At 48.7% G+C, this 18,606-nt stretch overlaps 1 protein-coding gene and 1 long non-coding RNA gene across 14 annotated transcripts in view; one reads left to right on the top strand and one right to left on the bottom strand.

Moving 5' to 3' along the window:
- Positions 1-7,875, bottom strand: part of MPRIP (myosin phosphatase Rho interacting protein) — a 160,497-nt gene extending 152,622 nt beyond the window's left edge. For 5 of the 13 annotated variants that reach the window (XR_014518974.1, XR_014518975.1, XM_083474654.1 and 2 more), the window contains exon 1: positions 6,302-7,844. Coding sequence is in view for 9 of the 13 variants with exons in the window: in XM_083474654.1 (XP_083330780.1) it covers positions 6,302-6,421 (120 nt within the window). In the remaining 4 variants the exon portion in view is untranslated. Of the gene's footprint in view, positions 1-6,301 lie in introns of all 13 variants that reach the window. The other 8 variants (XR_014518976.1, XM_083474652.1, XM_083474651.1 and 5 more) reach the window with 4 other exon arrangements.
- A 599-nt stretch (positions 7,876-8,474) lies between these two features.
- LOC310693151 lies at positions 8,475-9,061 on the top strand. Its single transcript, XR_014519016.1, has 2 exons — positions 8,475-8,583; positions 8,690-9,061. It is a non-coding gene; the product is annotated as an uncharacterized lncRNA (long non-coding RNA).
- Positions 9,062-18,606: the final 9,545 nt, after the last annotated feature.

The following is an 18,606-nucleotide window of genomic DNA, read 5'->3' as shown; positions in this document are numbered from 1 at the left end:
CGTAACACTCAAAACGGAAGTGTGGCACTCAAAACGGAGCACGTTCGGCTTCTGAATAATGTTCACAAACCAGAACACTTACGGATTTGCAGTGTTTGGGTTCCAAGTTGTTTGAGTACCAAGGCATTTGGTGGTGGGATGACAATGAGTGGTCAGAGGGAGAAGACTGGGAAGAGGAGGTGTCGGAAGCTGAAGAGGGAACAGGGCTAAGTGAGCAGGAGGAGTCTGTGGCAGAGAGCAGTCCAGACTCAGAGACAGAAGCTGAAGCAGGAGAGGAGGGAGGCCAAGAGGCAGAGAGGAGTCAGGCTAGTGGAGAGGTACGGGTGTCTCCCCTCCAAGTGACAAGCTCCCCTCCCCACTTGTCTCCTAAAACCAGAAGAGGCATGAAAAGGGCTGCGGAGGAGTTAGCTTCATGCAAGCGCAGTCTCAGATTGCTTGGGGAAAACCCTGGAGAGGAAGGGACTTAGGCAGCTGTGAGGAGGCAGAGACTTTCAGCAAATGCTTCGGGGGGGCAATGCCTTTTGGAGCTGAGTTGCTGCGCTCATTAGTCCTGACACTCATGTCAATTCTGTTTTTGCTAATAAAGAGTTAACTCCAACTTGCTCTATGTGATTTACTGCTGACTTGCTCCCGTCACCATGTGATCCGACCCCCTCCAAACACCCCTGCTTCCATGTTTGACTGGTAGCTCAATTCTTCAAATAAGCAGGTGTGAGGCAGGGCTTAGTCCAGGGGTCAGCAAGGTTTATCTTGCCTGGGCAGAATCGGTCCCATGGAGATCCCTCCATGGGCAAGATCGCGTGTGTGCGTGAGCGTGCCCACCCACAATTTTTGGCATCTGCGCAGACGCGATTTCTGGCACCACAGAAGCTAGTTCCCACACCATGCTGCACCAGTTTAGCACAGTGTGTGATCGGGCGGCTCAGTTTGGGGGCGGCTCGTGGGCCGGTCAAACGACCTCTGCGGGCCACTTCTGGACCACGGGCCTTGGGTTGCTGACCCCTGGTTTAGTCAAAGAAGCAAAGCAGCAAAATGTAAAAAACTCTGCAGCCAAACCAAACTGAACAGCAACCTGCAAAGCATTTGACTTTCAGGCAAAACCCCCAGACGGTTTACCATCATGCCACAAGCAGACTGCATTTGACCTGGCAGGTCACAAAATCTCTACTTGCCAAGTCCAGAGATGAGTATACTTCAAACTTGCGGAATCTCCACATGTTTCGTTTTGAGATATCCCCCCCCCCCCCTATTTCATCCACCATCCAGAGCCCGGGGCAAACGAGCATTTCTGGTCACACACCCACATCACAAATTTAAAGCAGATGACTCCCCTTATTGTGAGAACTCTAGTTTCTTAAGGGTTCTGGGAATTGTAGCTCTGTGCAGGTAAAGTGCAGGGTTCTTTTTGGGGGAGGGAGGGGAGCTGTGCTTTTAAATGCATGGTTTGGAGGTGACGTCTGGGTAGAGAGCCGCAAATTTAAGGGGGAGAATTTTAAGATTAACCACATGCTCAATCAAAGCATTTGTCTGCAGGATCCGAACTGGGTCTGCAAGCCTTTTGGAGCCGTCAGAGGGTTGGGAGACCAGGATTCATATCCCTTCTTGGCCACGAAGCTCGTGGGTGACCTTGGGGGGGGGCAGTCACTGTGTCTCTTAGCATACTCTACCTTGCAGGGTTGTTTGTAAGGATAACATGGGGAGAACTATGCGTACCACCCTGAACTTCTTGGAGAAAAGAGCACGATATAAAAGCAATCAAAAACGCACCTAGGGTTAGACGAAAAGGTTCCTTCAACCTCCTACTAGTGGAAAGACTCACGATCAGAGGAAGAGAGATTCAGCTTTCGCTCCTAGTTTTCTCCTAAGCATTGCAGGGGGTTGGACTAGATGACCCTCAGGACCCCTTTCCAACTCTATGATTCTGTGATTTCAGCAGCTCAACTTTAGAGGTTAAGGTATGGTTACCAGATTTTTTTCAATGAATCCAGGGACACTTTTTTCTTTCTTTTTTGAAGCTGAGTAGCAACAGGGAGACAGCAGTGGGGATGGTGAGGCAAAAGACCCTGGGCCCCAGCACACATGCATGTTGTATAAAGGTGCCAAGCCCTTCTTTCGCACCCTGTGAAACAAATGCACAGTTTTTAAAAAACAGGGCAATGGCTGCCCTCCCACGACTCCCGAGCCTCCCCTGATCAGTCAGAACAAAGGGGGAAGGGGGCAGGAGATCAGGGGAGGCTCGGGAGTCGTGGGCAGGTGGCATGCTGGTGCCCAATTTTTAAAAAACTCTGCGCATTTATGTTTCACAGGGTGCAAAAGAAGGGCTTTGCACCTTGCCCACAGAGAAACAGCACACCTTGTACCCCTCCTGGGCAACACCCGCCCGCCCACAACTCCCAAGCCTCCCCCATCAGTCAAAACAAAGGGGGCAGGAGATCTGTACCACCGGACGTCCCCGGTTCCCCCTTGGCAGTGGCGGTGGCAGTGGCAGTCAGCAGCCCGGAGCCAGCCAGAGCCAACTGCACTACCAGGCTGGCTCCAGGGACAGATTTGCAAATCTGGGGACTGTCCCCGGGAACGGGGACGTCTGGTAACCCTGGGTTAAGGCCCTTTCAGCTGTTGCTATGGTTAAACAACCAAGGTTCAGAAACACCTGCCCATCTACTGCAACCCACACAGAGATTATGCAATGGAATATGCAGGAGAATTCTCAACCCATTTAATGCAGGAAGGCAAGCAAGCAGCGGCTCCTTGCTGTAGAGCTGAGCTTACAACCAGTGAGGAGCACGTTGTCTGTGGCCTCTGACCAGGGAAGGGATAACCTGCCCTGCCGCACAGCCAGATATTTCTAGGGATCAGCTCCCAATTTGGTAGCAGGAGAAACACGCCCTGCAGATTGACAAAGGGGAACAGGGAGGCCCATGGTCATCAGAAGGAGCCACCCACAGTCAGTGCCAACTTACAAAAGTGAAATCAGGGCAGGAAAAAGTAGAACGTGAACTTTGTGCTAAATTGCTCCCAAACCATCATTCCCTGATCTTTTATGTGGGCCACTTGGAATTTTTAAAGCAATTCTGTATTCAGCTTCGTAGGGAATCGCCTCAGTAGACAGAACCAAGATAGAATCACAGACTTGTAGAATTGGAAGGAACCGCGAGGGCCATCTAGTCTGACCCCATATATTGAAGGAATCTTTTGCGCAACGAGGGGCTTGAACCCACGACCCGAGATTAAGAGCATCATGCTCTGCCAGCTGAGCTATCCCATCTGTTCCAGCCTTCTTTTTTCCACCCAGATGCCCCTAGGAAACTCAGCCACCAAAGCTTTCTTCCCAGCGCATGGCATTCACACATAACAGCCTCCTCGAAAAACGGGAGGCTCCGTTTTGCTTATTCAGTCCCAAGCTGGGAAACCTGTGGTCTTCGAGATGCTGCAGAGCTCCAGCTTCCACCAGGCCTGACCATCGGGCCTATGCTGGCTGGGGCTGATGGAAGTCGGTAGCCCCAGTGCAACTGGAAGGCACTGGGTCCCATTCCCCACGCAGGAAGAAAGGGGCAGCTGCTTTGGCGCCCTGTTTGTGGGGCTCCCCAGAGGCACCTAGACCTGCTGATATTGCAGCTAACTGTGGCATCAGACTACAGGATGAACATTGTCCTGATTCAAAATAAGGTAGCATGGTAAATTACGACGCGTTAGGTGGGTGTGTTTTCCCCAAAACCAAACCAAACCCTTGTCCTGTAATCATCAGCGAAACGAAACAGGCACTGAATGCAACAGAAACAAACCAGCTGGGTCCCTAAGGAGCTCTCGGTTGAGCGAAGCGCATTCACAAAAATGCAGAAACTGTTTTTTTTAAAACCATCCAGAAAAACACAAAAACGGCCTACTTTTCACACTCAACAGATGTTGAGGTGGCTCGCTTATGTCAGGGCTGTAGCACTTCAGAATCGGCGGTGGGGGGGGGGTCGGTTCACACGCTTGAATGCTCCCCCCCCCCCCAATATATATAAACCTGTACCAAATGCAGCAGTTTAAAGGGCACTTGGCACTCACCAACACGCCCCCCCTGGGTGCACAGCTGCCCATGGAGGCTTTTACTCGGTACCCGCAGGGCCACCCACCCAGCCTTGCTGAAATGAGGCAGGAAAGAAGCATTCCATTGTAGTCAACACACTAGAGCAGAACGTGTGCTTGGCTGGCGCGTGGGAAGGGCTGGCGTGACAGGTGTGCAAACACACCCACCGGACCCAACAGATTGGTGCGTGTGCACATGCACACACACCCCAATCTTCTTATTCTATGTACATTACTTTGGGGGGGTGTGGTTTTTCAATTGAGAGGTGCACAGAGATACCTTCAACCACGTGGCAGGCCCCCAACCCAAAATTCAAAGGGGTGCTGTTCCAGAAACCGCCCTGAGACCTGCAGCTACAGGGCAGCATGCAAATTTAATTAACTGTCATCATCATCATCATCTCACCTGAGCGACCCAGGCCAGGGTTGCTACCTTACCAAGCAATCTTAAGAAGTAAGCAGGGTATGTGTGTATTTATTTACTGAACACATCCATATCCCAACTTCTTCCCCACTGACTGGCTTCTGAGGTCCCCCAGGGAGCTTCATGCCCGACTGGGGATTCGAACCCAGGTCTCTTGCAGGTCCTAGTCTAGTCTAACCACTACACCACACTGCATCTCAAGGAACTTAAGCAGGCAGGTTGTTTAAATCCTGCCTTTAAAAATTGCTCCTGTTTGATTCCCCACCCTCCTCTGTCTTATGGTGGATCTAATGTGTTCATTGTCATGAGGTGCTTTCGAGTTACACTTTGTTTACAAAAAAGGCGACAAATAAGTTTGATATAAATATATAAGTAAAACTCCCTCCCTTGAACAAGAGAGTGAAACGATACCCCTTTTCAGCCAAACAAATGCAGAGTTGTTTATCTGTCGGGCTTTTTTCTGTGTTGTTTTTTTAATGGATGGAGAGAGAGGAATTAGCCACATCACAAATTTGCTCCATGATTCACACTAAACAGCAAGAAGGAGAGAAAAGCAGAACTTGCAAGGAACCAGAAAGCAGCTGCTGTTGCTTGAAGCACCGCTGGCCAAACCCTGAGCCCCTCCAGGCTTTGTGCAAACACTTCTGATCAGTTATGCACTTGTACAATGTTGCTCAGAGAAATACATTTTTTCCATATTAGCTTCCAGATTACATTATCTCTCTCTCTCTCTCTCTCTCTCTCTGTGTGTGTGTGTGTGTGTGTGTGCGCCCCCTCCCTCTCCCAGCTCTGCAATACGACTGATCTCATTTCCATAATAGGATTGTAACCATGGATGTCAGAAGTAGTGTGGAATGAGGAGGGCAAGGGTGGGAACAGAAGCAACGGATTGTTTGATCATCAGCCCAGGGAGGGGTGTGCTTCACCCGCCCCCCTCCCACCACTATGTACAGAAAATTGTGTTTATCAGCAGCAGCCTGAACAGGAGGAGTGTGTGGCTTCAAGACATGCTTCTGCACCGCACTTGAATTCAATGGTCCCAGATTCTGCCATTTACAACTACACGACTTTTAAAAAAAAATTGCAAGGGCAAATTTACAAAGGGTTCACCTAAAAAATAAATAGCCTCTCCCAGACGCCCGGCTCAGCCTGCCTTTGATATGGTGGAGACAAGCTTTCGGAAACTTCCCTCTTTGGCATTTTAAGGTTCTAGCCCTCAAGGTGGCAGGGAGAGAAATGCTTGCAGGAAGAGCTGGTGTCCTGGTTAGCAATCCAGAGGCCTTGCAATCCGGATGGGTGGCGCATAGATGTTAAAATTCCCTCCTGCAGGCTAACAATTCCAGCCAGAAAGATTAATAGATTAGGAAGAGAAGAGAAACCCATTTTGATTCCACTCCCCCAAAATAAAAATAAAAATGTCTTTTTTTACATAAATGATTCAGAAAGTGTTGACATCACAAAGTGGTTCTGTTGTGCGTGTGTCGCGGTTATGAGGTCACACTTCTGGTCAAAGTCAAAAGGGGAGGAAAGAACAGAGAGATACATTCTTTTCCTGTTTGCAAAAGAATAAAGCAACTGTGGCCAGTGGCCTTTTCAAATTACATCCTCCCTCTTCCACTACTTCAGTATTATAAACAGGCAGGCAGGCAAGGCCTGTTCCACTGCTGTCGTTTAACAATGTGTGCAGCAGCAGCAGCAGCAGCGCTGAGTAGGAGCCACCTTCAAGTACAGGAATAACTGCAAATATTGCGCTTAGAATCCTCCACCCCCTGACACCAAAACGCCCTCTCTCAACCCACGTCTCACCTGGTTCAAATCTTCATCGTTGAGCAAGTGCGACTCGCGAGGCTTAAAACAATTCTGGCATTTGCTCTTGTTAAAAATGTTAGCTTGAAATTTCCTGCAGGGATTATCTTTAGCAGACATGGCGTTGTCTACCCAGGGAAGAAAGGAAAACAGGAGGGCGAGAACGAGGCCAGAAATCAGAGCTTCTCCTTTCCCAACTTTCGTCCACTATTTTAAAAGAGGAATAAAGGGGAGGGACCCAAAAAGACACAATGTGCAAGCTTCGTTCTCCTTTGTATAAATATTTCTCTACGTATAAAAAACAGGATCCTTTTAAAATCCAAGAGTGGAAACTGACCAGGGCCAAATCCCTTTCATCTGCCTGCTAGGCCACAAACACCTCCTCGCGAGCAATCCGGAGCAACAGAGAAACTGGCGTGCAAGAACATCCCGGTTTTATTTATTTTTTCGCCAGAGGCAAACGAAACAAAAAAACTGGCGTGGAGGAAATGGGAAGAAGAGGAAAAATTATGTGGCCCCGGAGCAGGCAAGATAAAGCAGATCGGGGCTTGCAAACCAAACAGCTGCCCAAATCTGGATCTCTGAGGCTTCAGGAGGTTGCCAGAAAAAGAGGGAGCGAGAGAGAAAAGCGGATGGAGGAGAAAAAAAGAAAATCCCAGCTGTCAGGGCAGGTCGGCCTTCGACGGAGCAGAAAGTGGGCAGATCCCGGAGGAGAGGAGCGAGGAGCAGCGGTGCGCTTTCGAAGGAGGGATGCTGAGAGCTTTGCGCGCAGACTTGCTCCTTTCCTGGTCGGCGTCCTCAGGCGCAATTTCCGCGCAGGATCCCGAAGCGCGCTTGCAAAGGGCCGGCCGCCGTTTCCAGAGGGGATCCATGTTGCTGCTGCCGCCGCCGCTTCATCCCCACCGCCCGGAGGAGGAATTAATCCAGAGGGATAAATCCAGAATGTAATGTGATTTCTCCCCCTTTTAAGTTAGCCTTTGCAAAAAAAAACCAAACCCCGAAACAGCAGCTGAGCCCAGGAAAAAAGAGCGAGACGAGGAGGGCGCCCGTCTCCCTCGCCAAATAATCCAACTTCTCCCCAACGCCGGGAGGCGGCGAAGCAACGGGGGAGGGGGCAACCCTGCCGGGCCTCAGCACCAATCCGGAACGGAGCCCGGTCCTCCCGGCGCCTTGCAAAAGGCCTTCTCGCCGCTCCAGCCGCCACCGCCTCCTCCCGCTCTCGGGCTGCCCATCCAAGGAGGAGGGAGGGAAGGAAGGAAGGAAGGAGGGGGGGAAGGAAACGCCTGGATTCCTCTCGCCCCTTTCTTCTCCTGTATTCTTCTTCTGCTGCTGCTGCTTTATGGCTTGCAGGGGGGCATTTTGCATGCAAAAGCCACCCAGCCCCCGCGCTCTCTCGTCTCTCTTTCCCCCAGCTTTTTTTCCCCCTTTCCCCCTCTTTGCACCAAATGTTTGCAAGCAAAAAAAAAAAAAAAAAGGAGGAATTTAAAGGGGGGCGGGGAGCGGGGGAGGGAATCCTCACGCGCTCTCCGGGTTTAGGGGGAGGGGGCACTCCTACTCCTCCTCCTCTTCCCATTTAATTGACGTGGAGGGATATCCAATGGCAGGCTGCGAGTGAATGTTAACAAAAGGAGACGCTGCCCAATCCAGAGAGAGGAAAGGGACGGGAGGGGTGTTTGGTGCGCAATGTGCAAAATGCATGCGACCCAAAAGCGGAGATGGGGGTGGGATTGGAGGCCGGGCTGTTTCCTCCCCACCCCACTCCTTTAAATCAGGTTTGGTGGACGCGTGCGTTTGGCACCGGTGATGGATTGATTTGCACTTCCCGGACGCCGGTCCTTCCCCCGCCCACCCCCATGAAAAAGCAGCAGCATGATTTGGAGATTGAAAGCCCTTTTTTGCAAAGGAAAAGGGCCTCCTTCATTGTTCCTTTCCTCTTGCAAACGGCGGTTTCTTCCTCCGCAGCGAAATCGGGAAAGCCGTCGGCGTTTGCAAAGCGCGCTTGTGGCGCGCACCTTTGCGCAAACGCCACGCTGCCTGGTTTCACTGCTCAGTCTCGCCCGAACCGCCCGTTGTTTCAAAGCAAATAAAAAGTAGCGCAGTTGTTTGGCAGGAAGACCGCTGGAGTTCAAGGCCGCTGGCATCCCGAGGGAGCACGGATGCGTGGTTTGCACGTCGGAAAGTGCCACGGAGGACGAAGCGCGCCCGGCATCTGCGGGGAAGGGTGGCTCTTTCGTCACGGCTTAGCCCCAGGCGCCCTTGGCGAAATAATCCCCGCTGTACAGGTAGATGCCTGGAAGCAAGGAAGGAGAAACAGAAGTATCACAGTTCCCTGTGCTTGTGTCACGGGCTGAATAATAATAAATAACAATAATACCCTTTTTTCACCAGCAGGTCCCCCAGTCCGGTTATACTACAGCAATTTCAAACTTACAAAAACAGTTATTGCATTGACAAGACCAAGGTGTGTCACTTGGTCAGAGAGGCAAATGGATGCTCTGGCTTTGTATAAAATTATCCCGAGTTTTCTCTGGAAGAAGAAATTTCATGCTGCTTAAATGTAAGGGGTATGCATATAAATGATTTTTTTAAAACAACAACCCAGAAATGATTGGAAGTGTTGGCTTCTTTGCAAGCTGGAAAAATATTAGTTCTGAATTAAGAAGTGTTCAGACGTTTGTATTGTTATTTATCAAGTGCAGCGTTAACCAAGAGATGGGGAAATGTCCTAATAATGCTGGTTAAAAAATGTGTTCTCTCTCCTTGGATGTTATCTGCAATACTTGCTTATGCAGAAGTCAATGCCACCAAGAAAAGCGTTTATGGACTTGAACATTTTAGGGAGCTGTTCTGTACCAAGTCCACCCAGTTCAGTTAGCCCTACAGTGATCCTAAGCAGGTGTAAGCACCACTGAGCACAATGGAATCATAGAATCACAGCGCTGGAAGGGACCCTCAGGGTCATCTAGTCCAACCCCCTGGAATGCAGGAATAAGCAACTGTTCCATGTGGGGATCGAACCTGCAACCTTGGCGTCATCAGATTGCTTCCCTAGTATATGTGCCCTGGATTGTAAAGATGCAAGATTTCAGCCGCTGCGTTTTGCTTACCATTTCCGTTTCTGAAACGCACAAATATTTTAGAGTTAGAAATTTCTATTTAAAAACAACCCTGGGTATGCTTGTCCCTGTTCCCCTTTTCCAGCCTGAGGGCCACATTCTCTGCTAGGCAGCCTTCCAGGGGCCGCCTTCCAAGGGGAGGCGGGGCCAGAGGCAAGAGCGGGAGGAGCAATGAATAGAATGCAAATGTCCCCTTTCTATCCTCCAAGCAAGCAGGAAGCCTTGTCTGAGTCCACAGGCACATCCCAGCCAGACCAAAATACTCCAGGAGGGTGCAATGCGGGCCATTAAGAGGGTGTGCCTGGGGAGAGTTCTGAGCGCTGGGCAGAGAAGCCTGGAGTGCCACATTCAACTAGTACACAGCATGGCCAAATTTGGCCCTCCAGCCATTTTGGGACTACAATTCCCATCATCTCTGACCACTGGTCCTGTTAGCTAGGGATGATGGGAGTTGTAGTCCCAAAACAGCTGGAGGGCCAAGTTTGGCCATGCCTGCAGTATGCAGATGTTGTTTGACTCCAACTCCCATCATCCCCTGCCCATTGGCCATGCTACCTGGGGCTGATGGGAGTTGGAGTCCAGCCTCTTCTGGAGGACTACAGGCCCCCTTTCATATAATAATAGACTTGGAAGGGACCCCAGGGTCATCTAGTCCAACCCTCTGCCATGCCAGAATCTTTGCCCAAAGTGGGGCTCGAACTCAAGGCCCTGAGATGAAGAATCTCATGCTCTGCCAGCTGAGCTACCCCATTACCCTGAAATCAATGCATATGCTAGATGCACTTCAGCCAAGCTTAACTGCCAAGGCACTCATTGCTATCATTTCCCTCATCTTTCTTCTCTCTATGTGCATACCGTAGCTTTAAAGCACACTCTTTCCCTCAAAGAATTCTGGGAACTGTAGTTTACCCCTCACAAGAGTTCCCCTTCCCAGCAAGCCTGAACAAACTACAGCACCCAGAATTCTTTGAGGGGATGAAATGTGATTCAAGTGAGCTTTAAAGGTGTAACATGTACGTAGCCTTTATTTCTTTACATATACCAGTATATAATCTATGCCACTCTTTCATTAAAAAATAAAATAAAATCTCATAGCTGCTTTCCAAAAAAGTACATTGAAAGCAGACTTCTCCTTATACAATTGCTGTGAAATTCTGGAGGGTGACTTAGCGGAGGCCTTGCTAGATTCCTTTCATAATGGTGCAAAGAGAGAAAGGCCCATTTTGCTGCCAGGACAACAGGTGCAAAACATGGAGGGGTGTTTTTTTTGGTCTTTTTTTTCCAGCTCCCTTTCATCCAGTTCCCTCTGCCTGCTCCCAAGGGTGGTGGCTCTGGCTGGGGGCCAACGGTGCGAATTTGAAAGGCACCCTTTGTGCTCGCTTTGCCCCTTGGCTCATTAACCACCCCACGAGAGCGTTTCAGCCTTAAGGTCCAAGGTACTTTCTTGGGAGGAGGGCTCTGCAAAAATTCCTTCCTGGGACGGCCGCTCCCTGCCCCGAGTTTGCTCTGCGCTATTATGACTCCCTCCTACATTACAAACACCATCAGCCTGGAACCTCCTGTTTGCTTTAGTTTAGTGGATTGTTTTAACCGTGTGGCAAGGCACCAAGATCCACCCAGGGCTTAATTTTGAAAGTATATATAATCGGAGAGACGGAGAGGAAGGAAGGATGGAAGAGGAAGAAGAAATGCAACCTGCTCTCCTGGAAGCATTTGCCCTAAAGCCAGGAGTGCATCCATCCATTTAAAGCACATGCCCAAGAATCCTGGGAAATATAGTTTGTGAAGGGTGCTGGGAATTATAGTTCTGGGAGGGAATAAATTACCGTTCTTTTGTGTGGGCTTAAATGTATGTTGCCTACACAGCCCAGGTGCATGTTCATGAGTTGTGATTAGTCAGTGGGGAAATGGGAAGACACTTCGTACATGCTCAGAGGTATTTCCCACACCCTTCCAATGTTTCACAGGAGAAAGTAAAAGACATCTCCCCCCCAATCCCTCAGACAGCTTTTCTCATTCTCTTTCCTATTCCTCCCTGGCTAAATTTAATAGTGTTGAAGACTTCCACCAGTAACCTGCACAGTGGTACCTCGGAAGTCGAACGGAATCCATTCCGGAAATCCGTTTTGACTTCCAAAATGTTCAGAAGTCAAGGCGCGGGTTCGATTGGCGGCAGGAAGCTCCAGCAGCCAATCAGAAGCCGCGGAAGCCACATCAGATGTTTGGGTCCCAAAGAACATTCACAAACCGGAACACTCCCGGGTTTGCGGCGTTCAGGAGCCAAAACGTTTGACTTGCAAGGTGTTTGGGATCCAAGGTACGACTGTATGTTTTATTTATTCTGCCACAGTCTGTCCTTCACTGATGTCTAAAAAACATGATTTTGTTAATATTTAGGTATTGATATCCTGTTTCTCAAATGGGGGGGATCCTTCACAAAGTGGCTTGAAATATGGCTAAACTACTATTATAAAGCTATAAAAATGCTGACACATGATTTAATCTGTGTTTAGCTTATTGTTTATTTTAATTATTATTATTTGATTGTTTTAAATAGCTGTTTTTAACTTTTTATTTACAGTTCTTGTTGTTTGTAAACTGCTCTGTTTTCCCTTACAATCAAGCAGTATGCAAGTTTTATGAAATAGAAGACTAGATCCTACGCCACTCCATCAAAAGATGAGGACTGTTACACCCTCCTCTAAAAGGAGGCGTGAGCAGCGTCAACATCCCAATCTCCAGGGTCCAGGCTATATTTCCTTGCAGAAGATTCTGTCCTGTATCTCGCTGACACATCTTGCTAAAGCGATGCTGCCTGCCTTGTTTGATGCAGGGCCCAGAGACCTGCCCCAGCCAGCCAGCCAGCCAGCCTGCCTCCATATTGTCATAACGTTGGTAAATAAATATGAATAGAATTGTGGTTTGTTTGCAGCTGGGAGGGAGCTCTGTTGTGTATCAAAGGTGTCTTTGATCACCTCCACACTGTCTTAACCACCAGCGCCTGGCTGGGAGGTGGAAGTTTATTCTCCTCCACTGAAAGGCAAATAAGCCCACAAAGGGGCAAGAAGATCACTCCTGCCTCCAGTTCCTGGGCCATTTTAAAAATAATTTTTATTTTTTTGCCAAAATAAAAAATCGAAGGCCAGCCCAGAAAAGCAGCCAGCAAGAAGAAGCTTCGGCTTTAATTCTTCTTAGATGTGTTTATAATATTGTTTGTAGACGCTTTCAATTTGTTTTTTTTTTAATTTTATTTTTTAATTGGGCTGGTTTTTGCTGACGTGAGAACCTTTGGGACGAAGAGCTACATAGAAATTCAATTAATAAACTAACAAACAATTTAACACGATGAATACCACAGGCAACTGCTAAACCCTTATATAGCAAAATACACACTTTTAATGCACCAAGAACTACATATTGTTGAGTGTTACCTTCCGCTGAATCGTTTTGGGTCAGAATTATGAGCGTTCTGTGTTCCAGATGCATTTCACGCCATCCGATAGAAAGAATCCCAGGGACGAGATAGACAAGCAAAAATTGATTGCAGTACACGGTACATCAATTCTAAATCGAAAGAGTTTCCTTATTTGTTCCTTTAAAAAAACAACACCCCAATCTAGAAGCCTTTAGTAGCAGTAGTAGTAGTACATAGTAGTAGTAGTTATTTATTATTTATACCCTGCTTATCTGGGTGGCTTCCAACAAAATATTAAAAATACAGTAAAACATCAGACATTAAAAACTTCCTTAAACAGGGCCGCCGTCAAATGTCTTCTAAAAGCCAGATAATTGTTTATTTCCTTAACATCTGATACAGGGCAGGTGCCACTACCGAGAAAGCCCTCTGCCTACAGTGGTGCCTTGCAAGACGAAAAGAATCCGTTCTGTGATTCTCTTCGTTTAGCGGTTTTTTCGTCTTGCGAAGCAAGCCCATTGACGGATTAGCGGATTAGCGCTATTAGTGGCTTTTAGCGGCTTATCGGATCAGCTGATAAGCGGCTTAGCGGCTTAGAAAAAGGGGGGGAGGGGAAAAAACCCGCAGGTACTCGCAAGACATTTTCGTCTTGCAAAGCAAGCCCATAGGAATTCGTTTTGCTAAGCAAGTCTAGCGAGTTTTCCGTCTTGCGAGGCATTCGTCTTGCGGGGCACCACTGTACTTAGGTATTTGCAACTGCAGGATACTATTGCTCCAGGGTGAAATTTGTACAATTTACCAAATAGTTCACCACCTCCTGCTGTTCCTGGTGCGAGCATTTCCCAGGCAACAGAGTGTATTGCTTTGATGATGCGCACACACAAGCCTGTTGCTCTGCATGACTGGGAGTTGTGTTCATAGCTTTCCTCCCTGTCCCTCAGCCCCATCAGGACAGAGAGGGGGAGGGGGGGGTAGCTCCGTTGGTAGAGCATGAGGCGCTTAATCTCAGGGTTGCGGGTTCGAGCCTCACGTTGGGCAAAAGATTCCTGCATTGCAAGGGGGCTGGACTAGATGACCCTCCTGGTGCCCTGATTCTGTGAATGTGCATCTCCCTTGACCGCTTTCTCCCCAACTCCTATGAAGAGCACAATATTTGGAAATCCTCTGCATGTGCACATGGAGGCACACAAACATCACATGCTCCAAAGCAGTCTGTGCATGCACGCACACAATCTACTCCCATATTCTTCAACCTTGGGTCCCCAGATGTGGGTGGACTACAACTCCCCTCATCCTTGACTATTGGGCTAAGCTGGCTGTGGGTGATAGGCATTGTAGTCCACTTACATCTGAGGACCCAAGTCTGAAGAACAACAATCTACTCCAACCAGGTACCTTCCAGATGTTTTGGACTGCAACCACGGCCCCCACCCAACATGGCCATGCTGCCTAAAGCTGATGGGATTTGTTGTCCAAAAGATCTGGCGACCATGAGGTTGGCAATGGCCGATTTAGCTAGTATGATCTTCTGCCCGCCCCTGTTCTGGTCCACTTCAGCTGAGTCAGACCTACCACACAGGCCGGCACCAAGCGGGTGAGTCACCAAAACCACTTGCGTCCAGGAAATGAATTAAAGATGCATTTTTTTGAGAGGCAGGAGCCAAACTGGGCTTTGCTGAAAGACCGTTTTTGCAACTCCTGAAACCCGCCCACCTCTCGTTTGTTTCTGTGCATGACCGATACTATTAATCACGAGATCGAGCACTGGGAGAGCATGTGTGTGTGTCCTAAGCACTTGGTGTGCATTGCTTTGGCTGCAAGACTTACAACAACCCTTTCAGGTGGGACTGGAGACCCCCAGTGCTATGCAGCTTCCTACTTAAGGAGAGGTGCATTTGCAAGTGTGGATCAGGTGGGCTGTCAGCTGGTACAATTGTGCCCTCAAAGGGGAAGCATGGAATTGGGTTATAAGCTCTTTCAAAACTCTCCTTAGGTGGCAGAAGCACATAGGCCAGTGGTTCTCACAGGGTGTGATGCACCACACTGGTGTGGCAGGAGAGGACGGCAAGTATGGAGGGAAGGGACAATCAATATATTTTGGGAATGATTCATGTTTTTATGCAGCTGCGCTGTTTTATACTTTCTGGATGTCCCACAATCATATTATACAGTACAGTGGTGCCCCGCAAGACGAATGCCTCGCAAGACGGAAAACTCGCTAGACGAAAGAGTTTTCCGTTTTGGAGGTGCTTCGCAAAACGAATTTCCTATGGGCTTGCTTCGCAAGACGACAATGTCTTGCGAGTTCCTGCTGGTTTTTTCCCTCCCCCCCCTTTTCTAAGCCGCTAAGCTGCTTATCAGCTGATCCGATCAGCAGATAAGCTGCTAAAAGCCACTAAAAGCCGCTAATAGCGCTAATCCGCTAATCCTTCAATGGGCTTGCTTCGCAAGACGAAAAAACCGCTAGACGAAGAGAATCACGGAACGGATTCTTTTCGTCTTGCGAGGCACCACTGTAGTTGTGTTCTATGTTATAAATCAATCAACTGCTAAAATTGCTTCTTTATTTTTCCCCCCAATAAAAAACTGGAGGGGCGCAAGCAGATTTTTATTCTGAAAGTGTGGCTCAGAGGAAGAAAGCTTGAGAATCACTGATACCTAGAGGTTTCGCGCTTATTTACCGTACTTTAATCATTGAATTTCTCCCCCACCTTTTTCACCAAAAAGCTCAGGGTGGCATGCATGGTTCTCCCCCTCATTTAATCCACACAACAACCCTGCGAGGTAGGTTAGGCTGAGAGACAGGGGCTGGCCTCCAGGGTTAACCAGTGAGCTTCATGGCCAAGCGGGGATTTGAACCTTGGTCTCCCAAATAGGTTCCCCACCTGGATAGCTCAGTCAGTAGAGCAGGAGATTCTTAATCTTAGGGCTATGAGTTCTATTCCCATGCATTGCAGGGGGTTGGACTAGATGACCCTCAGGGACCCTTCCAACTCTATGATTCTATCCATGCCTTCCTCAACCTGGAACCCTCCAGATGTTTGGGTCTGCAGCTACTCTCAGTCCCTGCTCTCTGCTGACTGGAGCTAATGGGGGCTAAACATCTGGAGGAGGCCAGTTTGTCCACCCCATTAGCTGATTCCCCTCTTTCCAATCAGTTGGGATGCAAAAAGAAACTTGGAGCCATCTAGTGGGGAGGGCAGTTCACAGCTATGAAGCATAGATCAGAAGATCAGAGATGTTATCTTCTCCAACCTGGTGCCCTCCAGGTGTTTAGGGCTCTAACTTCCTCCATGGGTTAGAGTGTGGCGTTGATGATGCCAAGACTGCTAGTTCGATCCCCGCATGGGACAGCTGCATCATCCTGCATTGCAGGGGGTTGGACTAGATCAGGGATGGTCAACCTTGGCCCTCGAGATTTTTTGAGACTACAATTCCCATTATCCCTGACCACTGGTCCTGCTAGCTAGGGATCATGGGAGTTGTAGGCCAAAAAACACCTGGAGGGCCAAGGTTGAGGAAGTCTGGACTAGATGATCCACAGGGTCCCTTCCAACTCTTAAAAGGTAAAGGGACGCCTGACCATTAGGTCCAGTCGTGGCCGACTCTGGGGTTGCGGCGCTCATCTCGCTTTATTGGCCGAGGGAACCGGCGTACAGCTTCCAGGTCATGTGGCCAGCATGACTAAGCCGCTTCTGGCGAACCAGAGCAGCGCACGGAAACGCCATTTACCTTCCCGCCGGAGCGGTACCTAATTATCTACTTGCACTTTGACGTGCTTTCGAACTGCTAGGTTGGGAGGAGCAGGGACCGAACTATGGGAGCTCACCCCGTCGCGGGGATTTGAACCGCCAACCATCTGATGGGCAAGTCCTACGCTCTGAGGTTTAACCCACGCGCCACCTGCATCCCTACCTTCCAACTCTTAAGACTCTATAATTCCTTCAGCCCCTGCCAGCATGACCAACGGGGAAGGGTGATGGACCTGTGGTGCAAAACAGGGTTATGAACATGGGGGTGGGGAACCCTCCCCCCCAAAAAAATCCAATAAATCAATGAGGTGAGAGAAAATCCAGCCAATATTTAAAAAATAAAGTGTTGGGACATTGACTCACTGATCTGCCATGAGTATTTGCACCAACAGCTGTCTGTGGCAAGGGTCAGGCAGCATGGAGGTGATGTGGCATTGGGTGAGTTTGACGTTAATCGAACAGCTCTTCATTCATTCATTCATTCATTCATTCATTCATTCATTCATTCATGGGTGTTGCTAGGTGATCCCAACTCCTATCAGCTTCAGCCAGCCTGATTCATAATCGGGGAGGATGGGAGTTCGAGTCCAACTCTAACCTGTGTCATGGTTAGAGTGCCGTCGGACTGGGACCTTTGAGACCAGGGTTCAAATGCCCCCCTCCCTCAGCCATGAAGCTCACGGGGCGACTTTGGGGGCGAGTCACTGCCTCTCAGACTAACCTACCTCACAGGGTTGTTGTGAGGATCAAACAGAAGAGAAGGAGAGCCTGAGCTGTTTTGGGGGAAGCGTTGTATATAAAATGCAATAAACGAACATACATACATCTGAATAGCTTCAGTTTTGTCTTGTTTACTAAATTTGTACACTGCCCTTCATCCAAAGATCTCAGGGCTGTTCGTGGCATAAAAATACAAAGTACATAATAAGAGCAATAACGAAACAAGACAATAGTTCCCTTCCACTGTCTGAACGTCTGCGTCTTTAAAGCAGTGCCTGCTTGAAAATATACACATACAAACATCTCTGCCCCTCTTTGCCAGCAATTGTGGCCCCGATCTGGTGGAACGCTCTGTCACAAGGGACTAGGGCCCTGCGGGAGTTGACATCTTTCCGCAGAGCCTGCAAGACAGAGCTGTTCCACCAGGCCTTTGGCCAAGGCACATTCTGACCCCCTCCTTTGGCAATCCTCATAGAACTCAAGCCCAATGGTTGCCATTAATTTGATTCTGAATTGCTTTTAGAACGAATTGCTTTTAGAATGTATTTCAATTAAATGATTATGATTTTATGTAAACTGTGTTATTTTTACTGTTGTTAGCCGCTCTGAGCCCGGCTTTGGCTGGGGAGGGTGGGATATAAATAAATTAAAATTATTATTATTATTATTATTATTATTACCACTCATAGAACTGTAGAATTGGAAGGGACCCTAGGGGTCTTCTAGTCTAACCCTCTGCAAATGCAGACATCGTAGCTAAAGAATCCCTGACATGATTTTGTTGTTGTTGTTTAGTCGTTTAGTCGTGTCTGACTCTTCGTGACCCCCTGAACCAGAGCACGCCAGGCACTCCTGTCTTCCACTGGCTCCCACAGTTTGGTCAGACTCATGTTTGTAGCTTTGAGAACACTGTCCAACCATCTCGTCCTCTGTTGTCCCCTTCTCCTTGTGCCCTCTATCTTTCCCAACATCAGGGTCTTTTCCAGGGAGTCTTCTCTTCTCATGAGGTGGCCAAAGTATTGGAGCCTCAGCTTCAGGATCTGTCCTTCCAGTGAGCACTCAGCGCTGATTTCCTTCAGAATGGAGAGGTTTGATCTTCTTGCAGTCCATGGGACTCTCAAGAGTCTCCTCCAGCACCATAATTCAAAAGCATCAATTCTTCAGCGATCAGCCTTCTTTATGGTCCAGCTCTCACTTCCATACATCACTACTGGGAAAATCATAGCTTTAACTATACGGACCTTTGTTGGCAAGGTGATGTCTCTGCTTTTTAAGACGCTGTCTACGTTTGCCATCGCCTTT

This window comes from Podarcis liolepis (assembly GCF_965112155.1).
Source record: "Podarcis liolepis genome assembly, chromosome: 14".
Classification (NCBI taxonomy): Eukaryota; Metazoa; Chordata; class Lepidosauria; order Squamata; family Lacertidae; genus Podarcis; species Podarcis liolepis.
Note: the sequence above shows the minus strand (reverse complement) of the source record. Positions and strands in the feature narration are given on the sequence as shown.